General features: G+C 40.5%; 1 protein-coding gene and 1 pseudogene across 5 annotated transcripts; both read right to left on the bottom strand.

The window, feature by feature from the left end:
* Positions 1 to 1168: 1168 nt before the first annotated feature.
* On the bottom strand, positions 1169 to 9783 carry CCNG2 (cyclin G2). Of its 5 annotated transcripts, XM_036896785.2 has the most exons (9): positions 9457 to 9596; positions 8599 to 8902; positions 8370 to 8507; positions 7596 to 7733; positions 6300 to 6550; positions 6028 to 6106; positions 5847 to 5945; positions 3725 to 3930; positions 1169 to 2596 (listed from the first exon to the last, which is right to left on the bottom strand). In XM_036896785.2, exons 3-9 carry the CDS (start codon positions 8505 to 8507, stop codon positions 2473 to 2475), a joined length of 1035 nt encoding a protein of 344 aa, XP_036752680.1. In that variant the 5' UTR covers positions 8599 to 8902; positions 9457 to 9596; the 3' UTR covers positions 1169 to 2472. The 5 variants fall into 5 exon arrangements, 4 of the variants coding, with proteins under 4 accessions (XP_036752680.1, XP_057358339.1, XP_057358338.1 ...); XM_057502356.1 differs by lacking the exons at positions 8599 to 8902; positions 9457 to 9596 and adding an exon at positions 9653 to 9783; XM_057502355.1 differs by lacking the exon at positions 8599 to 8902 and having other exon boundaries at positions 8370 to 8544; positions 9457 to 9591.
* A 1116-nt stretch (positions 9784 to 10899) lies between these two features.
* LOC118918233 (U4 spliceosomal RNA) lies at positions 10900 to 11050 on the bottom strand (annotated as a pseudogene).
* Positions 11051 to 12006: the final 956 nt, after the last annotated feature.

Here is a 12006-nt window from a genome sequence, read left to right as displayed (position 1 = left end):
ACTGGGCAGTGGTATTTCAGAATGCACAAGGGCAAAAGCAGCTGAGTGTGTACAACACATCCTAGGATATGAGCAAGGTATTGTAGTAACCCTGCTGACAGAATGCAGGTCTGAACCAAGGCCGTGACAGAAGGGACAGAGTAGAGCTATACAGTATAGCAGAAGCAAATTAAGAGATGAATGGTGCAGGAGATGATGCAATCATTTTGAGTTTCTAACCTGAGTAGCTAGAAAACCTACCCACCAAGATAAGGTATACAGCAAGAGCAATTTGGGAGTTATCAGAAACCTCCAGGTAGGATGGCCAGTTGTTAACAAACAAGTTGGGAGCACAGTAAAGAGGACTAAATACACTGAAAACCAGAAAGAGGAACAGATGAAGCCATGTGTGGACAGGTTCACACAGAAGGAACATCTAGCAAGCAGTGAACTCCTGGAGGAACTAAAGGTTTCAAGATTTGGAGTCACAAATACTTTCACATCTCATCAAAAATCTGAAAGCAGAATGTATTATCTACTATTCATCAAAAATTTTAAGATGGGGGAGGTCATCCTCAAGCAGATATTCTCCAGTAAGAGCAGGAAAACATGCCCACATCTCCAATGGAGAAGAGGTATTAAACAAATTCAGTACCTTTTTCTAGCCAATTAGAGAAATCAAAGGTCTACAAAGTCAAACTAGAGACCTTATGCAAAAAAAAAAAGACTGTGACTTGCAATATAAGCCTAAAGCTTGGCAAGAGGTCCAAAGCACCAGAGGTTGTCTGGTGCTAACACCTCTTAAATGCTGACCTGCCAAGCAACCCTTCTGATTAGACTTTGGCTTGTCTGCAGAACTTGTACTATCTGCCAACCTGAGTATTCTGGTGTACTTCAATTTGAAACCTGTTGCCTTTCACTATAAATTAATAGGCATTGAGGTTAATATACCACTCTTTATATGAGTCCACCCCAGAGAGAGGTCAATTCTCCAGTAACAGATTTGCTTTCAGTATTCTCCAAGCTAAGGGCCAAACTGTGTTGAAGTATTACCTAGAGGCCTTCTGGTGACCAGACAGAGGGCTTCTTCTGGAGATAGTCCAGCCTCACTTCAAGCATTCCCACTGATACAGAGCAAGCACTTTGTTTCTTTTTTACCAGAAAAATAAGATGTAATTGCAAACAAGTACACAATTCACTAATGTTTTTATTTTGAGTTGTAATCTATTACTACGTCAAAAAGATCCACTTCAGGGAACATCCAATGGATGCTGACTTACTGTTAAAAAAAGTTGTCACCAATGTATATGATTTGTAATACAGAATACAATAAATTATATTTACATGCAAGGACTAAACTACCACACAAAGTAAAAAAATACAGTATTTTTATGTACAATTTTTTTAAGATTTACATTTTCATATACAATTTGTAAAGTTCAGAAAATTCTCTGTACAAAATCTCATGTGTACAGAGTTTATAAACCCCTATATTCTTATGGCTATACTACCACACAGATACACTTAAAACTGTAATACTACAATGTTTGGGGGATTTTTTACTTCATATTCAATCTTGGCACCCATATACTAATACGATTATTTATGAAATATGAACTACAAAGGAAATAAAATATAATCATGCAGACTTTTTAATATAAGAAAATGAGATAAAATGTGCTACTAGATCAATACTTAATTCCATAGCTACCTAGTTCTGTGCAACCTCCTGAACTGCTTTCACACAGGTGCATGCAAAACTAGCAGATTATGGATTTATTATTAAAATAAAACTACAGTGTGACAATACTTAGGTATTAGAAATTCAACTATCTAACAAACCTACTCTATTGGTTATTCCTGCTTTAGCAGATACCTCAAGACTATGTATTAAAATTCACAGAAATGTCAGTATTATAATTCCCAAGCTTAAAAAGTCTGCATCAGATAGTAATGATCATTTAAAAACCGTAAGGGAAAAAAACACTAAAAAAGGGTGTTTGACATTTAAGAGTATATTCTCTGTTCTGAAAATGAGGGGAGGGAGATCTAATATAAACCAATACAGGGTTATCCACTGTCCCTAAGGAAGCACTTGAACACTCCCTATTGGTTTAAATAAAGACAACAGAAGGCTTTACAAAAAGTTTAAGCTACACTATTCATCTTTAAAAATCTTGGGAAGTAGGAAATTGAAGGTATAGCACTTTCCCTCCTCCCCCAAATAGCTAAAGATCAATGAGAAAAATAAAGTGCCAATGTCTAAAGTATTGTTAATTGTTTAAGAGGCACTAACTAACCCATTTGATGGCTTAGGACTAAATATGAAAATAGGCCAGATCTGATCTGAATAATAAATAGAAGGTAGGTATTCCAGTCTACACAATTCCTGCCAGAATCGGGGCTGGACCAGGAAATTACCTACTCCCCCCCCATTTATTGCTCTGAGACCTACACTAACATTTTAAATCCTGACACAGAACAGCAAGATGTCTAAGATGGAAAGCACAGTGTCTGTGCCACTCTGAAGTTGAAAAAGAAAGTGCACTCTTGATCCCTGGGAGGAGAGCTGCTGACACTCTCTTCTCCACAACTCATATCTTCACAAGAGTCCTCACTGGAGGAAAAGAGAGGCAAACAAGATTCTGTTATTCAGAATACACTGAAATGTTTTAAGGTAAAATGAACCTGGTAAACAAGTATCTCTAGTCTCAGGATTTTAACATTCAAAATTTAGGCTTTACAGAGACAAAACCTTTAAGAACTTCCTAAAATGAAGTCCATTGTAATCTACTCAGAAAATACTTTCTTAAGAGGTTTAAACAAATTATTATCTGCCAAACTGTTATTCTTATAGCAATTAATAACTATCAGCAAGTTAATTGTAGAAATCTAAATATTTAAGATCCAATAAATGTAGACTAAGAATGTTATCTCCTAACATGTTCTGATGTCTTTCTTGGGCCAATAATTCTATCACCAATACTCTCAGATACCAAACAAAGACACCAATAGACTATGAAAATGAAACTTCTGGTCCTTTATCCTATAGCATAGAACAATCAAATTTAATGAAATTAAGTAATTCATTTTACAAACAAAACTTAAGTCTTAATAAGACAATGGCATTTGTCAAAACTGTAAAAACATTTGTCTGTCACATCTGTGATGGTAGTTCCCTTAATTTTACAATCATTTAACCTACAGCCTCTTTGCATGTTTTCATTATTAAGAATTCATGGCAAACATTGAAAAGCCCAGAATGCTGTTTCAGTTTTTTGTTGTTACTGTTTTTTAACTAAAACTGTATTTCAAAGAGCAAGGGAGATGAGAACCAGTTTTTAAAAGGGGGAGGAATAAAATTAAGTCAGAGGAAAGACAAAAATACCGAATGATCTCACATGTGGAATCTAAAAACAAAGTAACCAAAATTTACAGATGCAAAGAGCAGATTAGTGGCAGTGGAGGCAAGAGAGGTGAACAGGTACAAATTACCAGGTGTTAAGTCCTGGGCATATATTGTACAACATAGTGTTTTGTTTTAGTAAAGAAGAAAAGGGGTAAGGGGTACACTTCTAAATTATTACCTGTTTTAAGAAAACTACTTCTGGTTTGTTTTCTCACCTGAAGAAAAATTATTAGAGTAGGAGTTTTCTTGTATGTCTTGCAATATTCCTGGTTTCTGTTTTGAGTATAAAATCAGTAATATTCAGTCTGAGGAAGGTTTGTCAAGGTATCTACTTACCTTTCACTTTCATCAAAACAACCCCCCTCTGGTATCGTAGGCAGCTCAGGAACACTGTAATAGCTGTTGTGGAGGTTCTGGGCTGTGCGCCTTGAAACAATCCAAACCAATTTCTTAAGATCTGGTTTGCAACATTCAGGAGAAGCATATTCAGCTAGGCATTTAGAAACTAACTCCCTCCAATAAATGAACTCTGTGTCATTAACCTGAAAAAATATTTTAATGAAGAGGTTACAACAATGTTCCTAAACCTTAGGGCACCTTGGAACCACCCTGTGAACCTTAAAAAACACTGGTGCCTGGCTTCCACCCCCAGATGTTCATATGTAATTGATACAGGGTGTGATCTGGGCACATTATTTTTTAAAGCTCCCCAGGTGATTCTACCTGCAGTCAAAAGTATTACTCAGTATTTAAGTCACCACAGGGAAAATGAAACATTAGGAATGAAACTTACAGAGTAAAAACTGAACATATTTACCTTAGAATTTTTATTAATAAAACTGTGCTTTTGTTTTAGATCTCTTTATGACTATAAAAATTTGGTAACCACTAGTTTAAGGGGGAGCACAATAAACAATTTACAGAGCAGTCAGAACACAGAAAGCTTTGCCTATTTTAAGAAAACACACTGACCTAAAAATAGGTCTATTAGTAAGTCAATTAGCAAGCATATATAATTGTTTTAATGCAAAGGAATGTAACATAATTAATTCATGATTAAGACAAAAGCTAGAAGTTATGTTAAAAACAAAATGATTCACAAATACTTTTACCACAAATGAGAGAGAATTTTGTATCATCTTGGGCTCCATTTCCACATAATTTCAGCCACATTTTTAACCCCCTTGCAATCTGGCTTTTATCACTCCCTTCTCATTCTACTGCCATTGCCTCCTCGGAATCAAATAACCACCTCCCAACTCTCATACTGGGCCTCTCATCAAATTCAATACTCTTGACCAACTCCTTGAAAACCTCTCTCACCTCAAAGTGCTCTTGTCTTACCAGCAAACTTTCCTCACTGGCTCCTAATGCAGAAACTGCCAATGCTGAAAACCCAGAGTTTCAACAGACGCCTGTGCAGAAGACTCCCACAAGTTTCTTATGGTTTCAACTATTACATCCTCATGAAAAATTTCAAATCTCAACCTCCAACTATGATTTCTCAGTTTTTATTCCAGACTGCCAAATATCTGCTAGATACCTACCTACCTGAATAAACTTCTCTAAAATTTACCTCAATGATGACAATATTCTCTTCATCATTAGATCCAAATCTTGGTCATTTATGACTCTTTGCCTCATTTCCATGTTTGGCTTCCAAAAACCACTATTTGTGTTAGGTATCCTTACTCCTGCTTGGGACTATCCCCTAGACAGTCTATCTACAAAGCCTACCCCAAAATGCTTCCCAAGCCTTTCTAGTTCACCAACTTTGTGACCATCAGCCTTTGAGCCTTTGCTGCCCAAACTTTCACTAAGATTCTTTTAGTTTAAGCAGGCTCCCAGTCACGGTGCCTCTCTTGGTCTGGCCTACTTCTCTGCCAACAAAACCTATATTCAGTATTATCCGACACTGAGACACACAATAAAAAATAACAACACACACCACCTCATGTTAAGTTCCAAGTATCTCCAACTAGATTATTAGTTTATGAAAAAGGACTATGTTTTTTTGTATTATACACCCTGATGACTGAAAAACTCACTGGGCTGGCCTAGGTGAGTTAAAAAGAAAAACATAGATGATGTCCTTTTGGTAATGCTACTAAACGGATGATTCAATTCAGCTATACAGATGTACTGGGATGCCATTAGTGTATTCACCAAGTCTACCTCCTATTATGCATTTTAGAACAATGTGCATGAGGCAATGCAGAATCAGCGGGTAAGAACTGGGAACATCTCAATGCAGGAAGAAGCTAAGGCTAAGTGACCTGGTTCCCTTTCAGCATAATACTGTCAAAGCTGTATTGTGAGAATTTCAACACTTGAGATAATGAGTATAAAAGTTAAGAGCCCCATAAAGTTTTACTTCGTGTTTAAGTCACCACAGGGGGAAAAAGAAAAACATTACGAAGGAAACATCCTTTGAAGGGTAAGAACTGAAGATATTTACCTTGGAATGTTTTTTAACTATCAAGAGAATTTCCAGTAATTCAATGGATTTCAAAGTTTCTACTTCCAAATTGAGAAGGCACAAAGCTAATACAGATGGCTACAAGAAAAAATAAGAAAAATATTTTTTAAAAATTCAAAATAGAAACTGTGAGACATATGTAAGCAAGAAATCAACTTACTTTTGCTTTTGAAAAGGTAAGACGGCAGTTGCAAGCTTTCAGCTGAGCTTCTAGTTTATCAAGGCTCAGTGTTTCTTTCCTACATAATGAAAATAAAGGACAAAATATTTATTAAGCTTCTAAAGATTTAAATTATTTTAAGGACTTGCCACTAGAACTGCTATTTCAAAGTGTGGCAGGGGTAAAAATATAAATTTCATCGGCACGCTAATTCTTTACTATTAACTATAGCAATACTAAAGTACAAAATTTTAATTTTTGATCCCACTTACCTTTCTGAAGTGTGACAAAGTATAATTGTATGGTATAAGTGCAAAAAGTTTAAGGCAGTAGTAGCTTCTAATTCATAGTGCAATTTTTCTGAAATTATTTTTTCCATCCGTTTTAGATCAGAAGCAGTACATTTACATTGACTAATCCGGATTACATCATGAGTGGATGGAATGTTGCATTCTTCTTCAACTATTCTAGCAGCCAGCAAAAAACAACAGACTCCAATGCAAGACAGATGTTTAGGTTTCACCTGGAAAACCAAGAACAAAAGCTTCTTCTAACAGCTGAAACTCTGATTCAGCAAAGCAGACATTTAAAGTCATGTTGTAATGATGCCCCTTACAAAAAAACACAGCTACATTAAGCTGTTTCCCTAAACTTACTCTCACCCACAATTATATTTAAATTATTTTTACATTTTAAACTGCCTTTATTTAAAAAAAAAAGAAAAAGCTCTTTTGAGCATTAAATTAAATAACTGCAGGTAAAAAATGTAGTGCAAGTTCAAAAGCCAGGTTTCTAACAGAATTATATACTGCATTTTAAGCTTACAAAATTTGCAACAGTATACTCTCCTCCAAAATAAATTAAGCTTTTCAACACCAAAATAATATACTACTTCTTTGGACATAAAAATAATACAGTCTATCTTTTTATGTTCTTATTTACCTATCTTTAAGAATCATCCCATACACATCAATGCAAATTTGCCCCCAAAAATATTCCATCAGTTGTACAGATGGGAGCATATGTAAAAGCTGCCATGGACAGATGGCTGCCCTTTTCTTTTCAGTGCCCTGAAAACTGACCCAGCAGCTGAGAGCATTCCTATTGGCGGAAGAATGCCTCATTTTTCTAACAGTTGCTGGTAATTGTTACTAAGACCATGGCTCCAGTGCTCTGAAAGGACTTCTCATGGGGAAGGCAGTAGGTCACCTTTAACACACTGCTGTATTTCCCTTTGTCATGTTTCAGTATGAAAAACACTTAGGCTCCAACAGAAACATGATGGAAAAATATAAACAACTCATTTTGAAGGACTGCATACACATACAGAAAGAATACCTAAAAACAGTAGTCTTAGTTATGTCACATCCGCAAAGAGAAGCTCTATTAACAGGTATAGCAAAACCTAACTTAGAACACAATTTTGTAGTCTCTTTATCGAAATGTTCACCTTATGTCACGTAATTACATTCATTTGCCAAATATTTACTGAATCCTTGTGTGCAAGGTATTGTGCAAGGCACCAGGCACAGAAAAATGAAGGTATATTTATAAAGTTGGTTAAATACCTTCATAAGAGCCAAGAATCTGTCCAAAATATTGACAGCCAGGACAAACGTTTCAGTGCAAGATCCAAAAAAGTTGGTTAAACTCCTTAAATCTTCTACTTTGGCATTTCTCAATCTTGAACACAAAGTGTTCTCATTCTGCAATAAAAACCAAGAGCCAAAGTTATGATTTTCTGAGAATTATATGGTAATACACACAATCCAAAAAGGCAATTTTCCCCCCTTTATCTTCAGGAATATGGGGCAAAAGAGTAGTACCACTTAAGTAAAGCTACAGTTTTCCAAATACAAAATTTATATATGTTCACGCTTTTAAAAAATTTGCATGAGAGTTTCAACAGCTGAATATACAGTGAACTGTTCCCACAATTCCAAAGGCTTTTATAGCAAATATAATTCCCTTGTAATGGATAGAATGTTTTGGTTTCTTTTTTGTTTTTTATTCATTTAGAGTTTACTATAAAGTTCTTTCATAGGCAGAGGGCATTTCCACAAATGAACTGCTGAACTCCGAGGGAGTCTCCCACCCAGAAGCTGCAGGCTGATGACGACACATTTGATGAAACACCTCCCCAGATTTAGTACCGCTAACTCTTGCCAACTTGCTAAGAAACAAAGGCATGACCCTGTATATTAAGATTTATGTTAGTCCTCCAGGAAGACCGATTTTGGTCTTAAGAAACTCTGCAGCCTTTAGTCCTGACTCAACTCAAAAAGTTACCGTCTCCAGCCCTATCAGCTGCTTAAGCAAGTTAACCTTTCCTGGGAACTTACCTCCGCGGTTGCCTCGATCACGCTTAGCCCTTTTTCTCGAGGTTGGAATTTCTGTTCCTGCTGTAGGTAGAGGTTTAGCAATCCGAAGAGCTGGACCCCTTCATGACCTGCCAAGTACTCTGCCCCCAAATTCTTCATCTGCAGCAAAGATACTACACACAGTTACGAGTGTATCCTGGGGAGAAGGGGGAGGGGACAAGGGAGAACAGAAAAGAGCCGATGCCAATACCTCCAGCGAGAGGCGCCCCAGCACACCCCGGCGACGAGCGGGTGAGGGGTTCAGTCACGTCCTCCAGAACCCCAGCGCAATTCTCGACCAAGGAGGTGTGGCAGGAGGAGGGGCCGTAGGCACGTCCACCGGCTACGGCTGGGTCAGACCGCCCAGCCCCAGCCTCCGGCGGTTTCACAAACAGGAAACTGTCCCGGGGCGGCTGGGTCCGGACGGTGGGCCCCACCTGAAGCCGTGGGGGAGGGGCCTCTGCCCCGCGGAACGCACGGGGGGCAGCTACTGCTGCAGGTTCTGTGAGTGGGCGCTTTACACAATAGGGGGAAGGGGAGAAAAGTCTCGTGACTGAACAAAGAACCGGAGGGAGGAGACTTCCGAGCCCCGCCCCTCCCAGGGAGCCCAGCTCCAGAAGCCCCTCTCCGGAGTCCAGCCCCCAAGCCTTCCCCATCCGCTACGGCAGCGCCAACTCCGGATACACCCGATCGACAGAGCCCCGGCCCACAGGAGCGGTGGGGCGGCGCTGCCCCCCCCGGTGGACAGAAATCCAGCTCGCCCCATGCCCGGACAACACCCGACCGTCTCCTGACGGCCCGTTTCCGCAACTGTGCGGAGCCCCGGGGCTGGAGATCCGAAAATCACCACCCCGGCCAGCCGCCGCGACAAAACGGGGGTGGGGACCAGAGCGCTGTTTTTAGCCTCCGTGACTCTCCATCGTTTCCCCCTCCGGGGGCCCCACTCCTCCAAGCTGGAGTTGAGGACAGGGCCGGGGTCGCTCCCGGGGCTGAGGGGCGGGCACTGACACCCCTCCCCCGAGTCCGACCGCGAACAAAGAACCCCGCGAAGCCGAAGAAGCCCCCTCACCGTGCGGGATGCACGCCTCCACTGGCCCGCGGTGCCGCGGCCCGGAGGGCGCTGGGTGCTGCACAGGCGTCCGGACCTGCCCCCGCGGTCGGCAACCCGCCGCCTCAGCGGTGCCCCCGGGCCGCCATCCGAACCTGCTGCCCTGCCGCCGCCGCCTTAGCCTCACGGTCGCTGCCTCATCCCGCTCCCCGCGCACCTACGTCTGGCTGCAGCGCAGCGCCGGCCCCTCGAGCCTTGCTCCTCAGTCCGGAGTGCCGCCGGGGAAGCACTGACCCAAGCAAACCCCTTGTTTTTGTTTTTGAGTTTCCGACGCCCCCAGGGGGGCGGGGCACGTGACTACCCGCGGAGGGATCCTCTGCCTTCGCAAAAGTATTTGAAAAAGAGTTCCTCCCCGAAATCACTGTGTCCGGGCGGTTCTGCGGGATCTTCAGCTCGCCTTTGCTTTACCGAGCCGCTCCTCCCTCTCGGTTCCTGGGCGGAGGGTGGAACCTGGGCGTTGGCTGTAGTTCTGCGATTGATCCGAAGCGGGGAGGAAAGGGAGCGACAGGATTGAAGGCGGAAGGAGATTGTTTCTGGTAGCACTGCAGCTTTTAAAGGTCCTTGATGTGTTTTGTTTTAGCTGTTTTGAAAAGTCCGCCCAAAGTAGCCGGCTCTCCAATTGGATCCTGGGGGCACGAGCGTAATGTTGAGGCTCTGATTCATTCTCGAAATCGGATTGGCTAGCTGATTACTCTTTTGAGCTCTCTGATTGGTATGTGTCGTATCCGGTCTCTCTCTCTCTCTCTCTCTCTTCCTTGGGGCCCTAGCAACGCCGGGTTCGGATTGCGCATGTACGCCTTCTGCCTCTGAGATGGAATTTTTTGGCTTGGCCCTGGGGTAGGCTGCTGCTCGCCCGCCACCTCCGCGGGTCCCAGGGGAAGGGCACAGCTCGGTGCTCACCCACAATGAGCCGTAACACATAAATAACCTTTGTGACAATTCTTCCATCACCAGCGGAGAAATCTGTGCGTTATTCATTTTGTCCTGTGGGTCCATTTTTCAGTAACCAAGTCATCACCAGTGTTCGGGTGATTACGGAATACTTACGGAGTAAAATGCTGTCACCTTTAGTATTTGCCTTAAAGTTTTCTGACCAAGAGGAAAAAATGGAGAGGTGAAACAAGATGGGCAAAAAAATTGAGTTGCTGAAGCTGGGTGATAAGTACAAGAGGGTTCGTTATACTATTTTTTCTACTTTTGGGTACCTTGAAATTTTTCCCTAATAAAAATAGTTTAAATGTTCAATGAAGGGGCTTGTAAAAAATTACCTGTGCACACTGAAGAGGATACATAAATATCTAGTAATTATAGTAGCATAACTCCAGAGGTTGTAACTGTGCTGTTTTAATAAAGACTCCAAGAGGCCTCCTGGTCCTTGGTCCCCTATTTATCATTTGTTTTATTCATTCATTCATTCATTCATTCATTCATTTACTTACTTATTTACTTATTTATTTATTTACGTCATGGCGGGGTATTGGGAAAAGTTTTCAATTAGCAATAATCGCGCCTCGGATAAACCTCATTGGTTACAATACTGCCACTGTACAAAGCTCCATTTGTCGTTTATTGTCCTTTATAATTAGTATTGTTATTGAAAGGTGACACTTAGGCTAGAGAAACTTTCACAAGGAAAATCTTTGGAGGATGTAAGAAATTCCCCTCCAACATTTATGGCTACTTTATTTTCTCCCTAAATTCCCAACACACAAATCAGTAAATAACATATTCTCGAGTTATAATCTAAATAATTAGCCCCTAGAAATAGGTATCTCTTTTCCACTCTTCAGCTTGTTTTCTGTGAATTGTTTTGTAAAATATGAGAAGGCACATAACAGCTTTAGCAGCAGCTTTTTCTTCTTTCCAAAGCAGCTAAGGAATTTTAGAAATAGATCCCTTTGCATATTAACTGCAGCTGGACACATTAAGTCTGGAGTACAGAGCAACCCAGAGGAGAGGAGCTCAAACTACTAATCCTTGTATTTCAGAGATGTGGCCTTGTTAGGGGTTTGGAAAGTAAATGAATAGGCTACTTTTAAGTGATTTACAGGTTGCATAACTTTATTCAATGCTTGTTTGAGTCTTTAAACATTATGAAAACTATTATTTGACATAAACTTGCTGGAAATCTATGATGAAAAACATAAGGGCATGCAAGTAACATGGAAAATACAGTTGAGATTAGAATTACATAGATAACAGCGCATTGTACAGTGCATAAAGAGGCTCAGCAGAGTCCAAACAGAGAAACAACTGGACAGAAAACATAACACCATGAGAAAAAGGAGTTTGTAGCCAAAACATGAAGGAGATTGGAGACTTTTTTCAAGTAGTAGGGCGAAGGTAGAAAAGGAACATGAGATATAAAATAAGTGATGTGAAAGAGGAAATGTAAAATTATGTGGTAGAAGATTTTTAAATAATAGAGAAAGTGTAAGACAGAAAGAAATGGATTGAGAAATTGCCTTTTGTTTAGATCACTGTTGTAAAGTTATACAAAATGTATATATG

Source organism: Manis pentadactyla, chromosome 5, assembly GCF_030020395.1.
Source record: "Manis pentadactyla isolate mManPen7 chromosome 5, mManPen7.hap1, whole genome shotgun sequence".
NCBI lineage: Eukaryota > Metazoa > Chordata > Mammalia > Pholidota > Manidae > Manis > Manis pentadactyla.
The sequence above is the reverse complement of the archived record's forward strand: the minus strand, read 5'-3'. Positions and strand labels throughout refer to the sequence as shown.

Coding starts and splice junctions, on each gene's coding strand:
- CCNG2 (XM_057502356.1), bottom strand. CDS start 8,507: ATGAAGAATTTGGGGGCAGAGTACTTGGCAGGTCATGAAGGGGTCCAG. Junction 6,551..7,595: donor GATTCTTGGCTCTTATGAAG/GTATTTAACCAA, acceptor TTGGTTTTCCAG/GTGAAACCTAAACATCTGTC. Junction 5,946..6,027: donor TTACCTTTTCAAAAGCAAAA/GTAAGTTGATTT, acceptor TTTTTCTTGTAG/CCATCTGTATTAGCTTTGTG.